The following is a 7,500-nucleotide window of genomic DNA, read 5'->3' on the forward strand; positions in this document are numbered from 1 at the left end:
TTTTCAAAAAATTGCGCCGTAAATTTTGATGAATTCTAGGATTGAAAGCATTGTACATGAACGTTTTTTTTTCTAGGTATACAACTGAAAAGTAATCATTATACAATAATCCCGTTTTTGAAAGGTACTACTAGATAGTTAACCTATAAAATTATCGGTATCAAACTGATGAAGGGACGTATTTATAAGATTCTCCAAGAAAACGTTGAAAATGTAAATTTTTGAAGGGATTTGCCCTTTGACTGACTAGATCCCTTTAAAATGTATGTGAAGTCAAGCAGATCTGAACTATTTTTTGGCCTCTTGGTTTTTGGCAAAAACCAATTTTAATTAACCAATTAACATCAAGCTGTACTTTTCAACAACATCACTTCAATTCAACTACAGTAACTACGAAAATACTCAAAATATCATATCCATGTTATTTTGTCAACGACAGGAATTATGGAATGTAATTTCATCCAAATATGCAAGATTCCAATGAGTAAATATTTAGAAAATTGCTTCATGGTAAAAATTAAACTAGCGAAAATAAAGGACGACGATAAGTAACGACGTTTCGAAGTCGTTATCCTGGCTTCATTTTCAAGTCAAAGACAGGATTACTTTAAAACGTCATCATTCATTTTCGCTAAGAAAATAAGAAAGCGTTTTGATTCCTGTGTTTAAGCCACAAACCAAGTGAACTCCAGCAAATTTAAAAAAACACATTGCGCCCCGTACTTGACAAATTTGATTGCTTATAAGATTCTTTGAAACCATAGACTTGCATGGTCATCTAAAAGAGAGAAAAGAAAGACCGGAAGTCCAGTACATGAAAGGTTCTTCCGTCTCGATGACTCCACAAACTCTTACAATAATTTGTCTCCTTGTATGTGTCAACTCAAAGCAGCTGTATCATGGGTAAGTTTGTTTTTATTTTTGTAATAATGAATTTCTTTCCTCGCCATTCCTAAAAAGCTGGCCTGGTTTCTCAGTCTGACGACAAGGTTACGTATGTTACAAATGCATCACTGATACATACTTATAGTCCAGTGAGCTTGCACATATGACCTTGGAAACTTCTCACCTTCAAACCTGCTCGTTGTCGTTATTGACGGGAATTTCACAAGTGTGATCGAGCCTTTGAGCTCCAACGAAACTAAAGTTATGTGATAAGTCCTTAAATTGTAACTATTTCATCCATTATGTTTGAATGATTTAATAATACCATCCTCTTCAATCGACTAAATAGGCCAGTTTCGTATTCTAACGGTTGGACTGGATCTAGCGTGAAATGGAGGCTAAGGCGGGCAAATTAATTTGCATTTGAAAAGATTTGCCCACATTAGCCTCCATTCCATGCTAGATCCAGTCCAGCCGTGAGAATTCGAAAATCGGCTATGTCAAGTCGTCTTCGTAATTGTTTCATCCACGATTTTATTTCAGCTATTCAAGACTATTTAGTGTAGTCTGTGTAATTTATCTTAATATTTTAGGATTTTACATTTAATATCTTAGAATTTTTTTTTTGTGTATAGCCAGGAGCCCATGACTAGGAGCTTACAACTTCATTGCATCTATGAAACGGACTTTTTACAGACCAAGTTAATTGTACGGTTTGATTTTCCCGCGAAACCGGACCTTTCCAGCCAATCACAAGTCTTGCATGAGAAATTAATCCACATGGGAATGAGGATTGGCACTCATGCAAGCCAAATCGTATTTGAGCACTCGTCTAAAAGTAGCTTGATCTGTGAAAATGCCGTTACACAAACCTAGTATTAAAGCTGTAGGCTCCTAGTCATGGGCTCCTGCTATAGCTGACTTGTTTGTCTCCGGCCAGTTGCGATTTTTGAAGCTGTTGGCGTTGTGTGCCGTTGGCCCTGAAACCCCCTATAGGAAGCGGTTAATTAAGTAGGTATGTAAAAAAGGTAATTCGCTTAACAAAGGCTTTGACCTAAAGTATAACTATATATTTTTTCAGGCACAAGGTTGTTCGCGTTACTCCTGAGACGAAAAGACACATGAGTTTCCTATCCTCTCTGCGACGCCAATTTACAAACGATGATGTAAGTACAATAATACAATTTAATGTAGGCTTTTGTAGCAATTTTGCAAGGTCAGTAGTCGATGGTTTGTTAAACGGCTATCAAGTGAAACTATGATCCTCCCAGTTATGAACGCAATTTTAGCAATTGCGTAGAGAAGCCTGCATAGCTTCACTTGATTTCATATCCGCAGTTTTATATATATGATTCATTTCATATATCATTTCATTCGTTGATTCATTCATCACGGGACCATTAGAACCCACAAATGACCAGCTCCCAACGTCAGTCGCTTCATAGGTCAGATGGTTAAAACGTCGCACCGGTATCGCGAGGTCACGGGTTCAAACCCCTTTGAACTCCTGAATTTCTCAGGCTTCTCCACGCAATTGGTACAGAGCCCGGTAAGTGCCATGGTTATCATTCTTTTTTTGCCAACTTTTGTGGCAACTTTTTTGTTGACTTTTTTTTGCCGACTTTTGTGACAACTTTTTTGCCGACTTTTCTGTCGACTTTTTTTGGCAACATTTTCATGTCGACTTTTTTGTCGAGTTTTGTGTCGAGTTTTTTGTCGACTTTTTTGTCGACTTTTGTGTCGAGTTCTTTGTCGAGTTTTTTGTCGACTTTTGTGTCGAGTTTTGGATTAATTTCTGATTAAAATAAAAGAGCGTTGAAATCGTTCATAAAACAAATTATGTCAACTTTTTTTACATGCATGCATTCGCGGTTTTGGCCTCTCAGTTAGATGCTGGCCAACATGGCCGCGTTTGTTTCTGTTATTCTCTTTACAGCTGCTTTGAGAACGTTCACATGTGCAGGTGTTCGGCTTCCAAACTAAATTCCCACATTGCAAGATTACTTTGGCAGACGTAATGATATCATTGAAAACTATTTTCATCTTGGCCTGGAGTACTCAGAGATTTTGTTGTTTCTTGGATTATTTCATGGCATAACTCTAAGCCGTAGACAATTAAAAAGGCTCTTGAAAGCCAAAGGACGTGGAAGAAGATTGAAGAAACCCATCAAAAAAACTCAATATAAAAGTCGACAAAAAAGTCGACACAAAAGTCGACTAAAAACTCGACAAAAAAGTCGACACAAAACTCGACAAAAATCTCGACACAAAAGTGGACTAAAAACTCGACAAAAATACTTGACACAAAAGTCGACATAAAACTCGACACAAAACTCTACAAAAAAATGTTGACAAGAAAGTTGACAAAAAAGTCGGCCAAAACAAAGTCGTCAGAAAAGTGGACAAGAAACTCGACAAAAAACTCGACTGAACGCTTTAAAAAAAGAATGATGACCATGGCACTTACCGGGCTCCGTACAATTGCTAAAATGGCGTTCATAGCTTCACTTTATTTCATATCCGCAGTTCATATATGATTCATTTCATATATCATTTCATCGTGAGAACTTGGTTATGTTCACGTACAAATGGGAATGACGTCCTTCTTGAAGAGCTATTTTCTCAGTGGTAAATCTTGAATACTCGGAAAAATCCGAGGAGGGAGTCGAATCTACGACCTTCGTGGGTTCGTAGGTCGTGAGTTCGACTCCGAGCCCCTGAGAAAGGAGTACTCGGGTTTTTCCGAATATAGGCGAGTCACCACTGAAAAAACATCCTCTCTACATTTTCTCTTCGGGGGTTAGCAATCCAGCTCAGTGGGCATTTCAATAGGCCCGTTGCATTACGGTGTCACGTGACCTTCTTGATCATTAAAAATGCTCGCGGTACAAAATAGATACCAGAAATGGAAATATGGCGATGAAATTAGGTGAGAGATTTTACAGTGATTTTAGTGCTTTAAAATTAACTTATATCTATATGGAAAACAGTTGCTGGATGGCAAGCTTTGCCATCCAGCACAAAATTGTTTTGCATTTTTCAAACTTCCAAATCGCTTTAAAATTAAGAACTTTCCACTTCTGGCATCTATTTTGAACCACGACCACTTTTTATGATTGACAAGGTCAAGTGACACGGTCATGCAAAGGGGTCAGTAGGCAGCTATTACGCAAAGGGCCCACAGTGAGAGGTCATACTTATTTCTAATTTATAGGTGGACTTTTGGAAACAATTAACACGCAAAGGAGAACCTGTAGATATCCGTATTTCACCAGGGAACATATACGACAACATCACGCAACAGTTGTTGACCCACGATATCAAGTTCAAAATTCAAATAGCTGACTTGCACTCATTTATTGACGAACAAAATGGTGAATCGAACAGAGGCCGAGGACCGCACGCATGGTTTGATAAATATCATCCGCTGGAAGAGGTATGGATACAACAATAGACTACAGCTGAGGTTGCCTAAACTCTGGGCGGTTCGTGGATCAATCATACCTAGATAGCTGACATTTGTAGTAGCGTTCAGCTGAAAATGGTCTGCTTGAACACTAAGAGGAATAGCCTGCCGTGGGAAACACGAACACAATTGTTCAAAAAAATTCTTCCCATTAAAATTCTTATACGAACGTTTCATAAAAGCTTTTTTTTTTTTTAATCTCAGTGCGAATTTCTTTATGAATAAGACCAGTGGGTTTGGACGTTTTTGCTCCAAAACACCTCCAAATGCCGGAAAATGCTGTTTGTTCCTAGGAAGGAGAAATAAGAGACTGATTCGAACGTTTCGGAGAGTGCCATTTTCATGGAATCAGTGCGTTTCAAAGTTTTTCCGCAAAAATTATTCAAAATGCCTCCTACGGTTCTTTGTTAACTTCTATTATCTTTTAAACTGCGAAAAGATTTTCATATTTTTCCTCAAAACTCATTTCTTTCTGCTTAAGATCTTCTCCTGGCTTCAAAATAAAGCTGATAACTGCAAGGAGAGATGCCAGTTATCAGCAATCGGAAAGTCCATTCAAGGGAGAGAACTTTACGTCCTTAAGGTGAGAGATTCAAAAGGGAAAGTTTATGCGATCATTAATGATTGGCAGGTCTCAACTATTTTACAATTTGCTCCTACTGAAAAGTGAACGTAATATTTTTCTTCTTTTCTCATTCATTTTGGGTTGTTAGGAAGTCATCTATGCTAACAGACACACTGCCATGTTTTCGAGATCTTCTCGTTCACTTACCTCCGTGATCTTCTTGTTTGGAGTCTCAAGCGTGCCTGTATTGTTTAGCTTATTTTTCTTTATTCCTTTTTCTTTTTGTGGTCCAATAAACTTGGTAAAGTAATACAAATTAAACGGTAATAAAGAGCTTTGAATAGTATAAACACCCCCAAGGAAATTCAATAGTGAAATGACTGGGGGCATTTTCTTCACGGTTTCTTTCAGATCCAAGCAGAGCGTCTAAACCCAAAGCCTTTGATGTTCATCAACTGTGGAATCCACGCTAGGGAATGGATCTCACACGCAATGTGTTTGTTCCTCATTGATCAAGTATGGATTTTTTTGCTAATTTCTTTGATTCCTTGTTTTTGTGGTAGGTTCACATATTTTGAAAAAGTTCTATTCTGAGTGGAGAATATATGAATGGTTATTCTTCAGTGATATTTTAACCCATCTCAAGTAAGAATAGCACGAAGCAGTCTTGGATTGAGGATTCCACCTAAATTTATTGGCGGAATTACGGATTTGATTTCTAAGAACTACATGCAGATTCTAAAGCTCTTTATTTTCCAAGATTTCAAAATTTTAAATTTTATATAGAATGGGTGATTATCACCACATACAAAGATATGTTTTCTCTCTAGCTGATAGCCAATGATTCAGACGACGTTGCATTGCAGAGGATAATTAGCAAAGTGGATTTTGCTATCTTGCCAGTTTTTAACGTCGATGGATACGTCTACACTTGGAAAAAGGTAGGAAGAACTTAAACTGAAACAATTAAGAGACTGCATTGCTCAGGAATCAAACATAATTGAAGAGATACGACCTATGTTCGACGAAGAGATGGGTAGCAATGTGTTAAGTCAGAGAAAGGAATGGGTGTAGTCCAAAACAGAAATTAATGGAGCACGAGAGAGAAAAAATTGAGGCACGAGGAAGCAAACGATGAGGTCATATGTAACGAAAAAAAGAAAGAAAGAAAACTCTCTTTAACGAAGAACTTGTGACACGCATTTACACCTAGCGCGCTGTGGCCTTTACAGGTGGAATAAGCCAAGCTACTTGTTGATTTGTTCGAGGGAATCGAAAAACGAGTTAATGTCCATGGGAGAAGCAAATAAAGCGCGATAGACGAACGAAAGAAGCACGAGGGAGAAACAAATGAGGTATTTAAGATGAAAGGAGAACGAGCGAAGCAGTGACCTTAATCGCTCAATTAACAAATTCTCTAAGAAGACCAATGTTGTACTTTGTCATGAATAGGATCGTATGTGGCGAAAAAACAGAGGTGTAAACCCTGGTTCTAAATGTGTGGGAACAGATCTAAATCGAAATTGGAGTTTCCACTGGGGAGGTGAGTTTGAACTTTTCCCCCAATTCGTCTTAAGTTTAGACCACGAGCATTGCCTCTTTCGCCACTTAGTTCGGCGAGCGTACAGCGCAAAAAAGACCTGGGCAAGGAAAGGGACCGCGGAAAATCTGAGCGGCGAATCGAAAGAGGGAATGCTTGTAGTCTAATTATCTTAAGTTTGCTAGCTTTTGCTATCACTGAAAGAGTTGCATTTTCAGCTTGTGACATTTATGAAAACTTTGGTATCTAATAAAAGCCTTAACTTGTGTTGACAGCATCGCATCCGTTTTCTTATCATTATCATTAATCATCAATTTCTCCCATGGAAACAATTTTCTCGAAATCTTCTCGGCCAAGCCCACTGTTCTTAAGTGCAAGACCACTTCCGTTGCCATCCATGGCTCCAGCTTCTCTGTTGCTCAACAATGTAGGTTAACCACCTCAAACGAAATAAGTTTCCCAATAGAATGCGACCAATCAAGCAGACCAAAGACCAAACGTGTTTGATAGCATTGGCGTCTGTGTTCTAATTATTACGATAAGGCATGTTGTGGCTTTATGTGTACGTCCAAAAACTGTGATCATTGTATACGTTTAAACCACCGGCTGCATTCGTAAACAGAAACAGTGCAATTCGAGGCAATCGTAAATTCCAGTAGAATCATATGCATGACGTTGTACAGCGTTATTAAAGAGTCTGTGTCACACTATTTTAGGGTGTTTAGGAGAAATCTCTAATTAATCCTGAATTTAAATCTCGATAAATAGCAATGTGGAGTTCCTTTACTGATAAAACTATCGTTACGTCACAAAGAAGATAAGTCGGAGCAAAAACGATCTCTATCCAGGCAATTTGCCATAAACTTGAAAAACGTTGGGCCGACTTTTTTCAAGATCACTTAAATGCAATCCGTTTCAAAATTGTCCGTTTGTGTCCATCCGTGCTTCTCTTTCCTATTGTTGTATTTCGTTTATGTTGTTCAACAGTATCAGGTGGTTATTGCAATGCTTCATTCTATTTTTTGGGCATTTTGGCTGTCATCA

At 38.2% G+C, this 7,500-nt stretch overlaps 1 protein-coding gene across 1 annotated transcript in view; it reads left to right on the forward strand.

Annotated features, from left to right (window-relative positions):
- LOC138011798 (carboxypeptidase B2-like) overlaps positions 1-7,500 on the forward strand; it is a 12,372-nt gene that overhangs the window by 541 nt on the left and 4,331 nt on the right. The window contains exons 2-8 of the mRNA XM_068859002.1: positions 765-903; positions 1,967-2,051; positions 4,100-4,321; positions 4,833-4,934; positions 5,328-5,432; positions 5,747-5,857; positions 6,369-6,459. Coding sequence (XP_068715103.1) covers positions 815-903; positions 1,967-2,051; positions 4,100-4,321; positions 4,833-4,934; positions 5,328-5,432; positions 5,747-5,857; positions 6,369-6,459 — 805 coding nt within the window. The 5' untranslated portion in view covers positions 765-814. The remainder of the gene's footprint in view (positions 1-764; positions 904-1,966; positions 2,052-4,099; positions 4,322-4,832; positions 4,935-5,327; positions 5,433-5,746; positions 5,858-6,368; positions 6,460-7,500) is intronic.

The sequence above is a fragment of the Montipora foliosa genome, chromosome 7 (genome assembly GCF_036669935.1).
Source record: "Montipora foliosa isolate CH-2021 chromosome 7, ASM3666993v2, whole genome shotgun sequence".
Lineage (NCBI taxonomy): Eukaryota > Metazoa > Cnidaria > Anthozoa > Scleractinia > Acroporidae > Montipora > Montipora foliosa.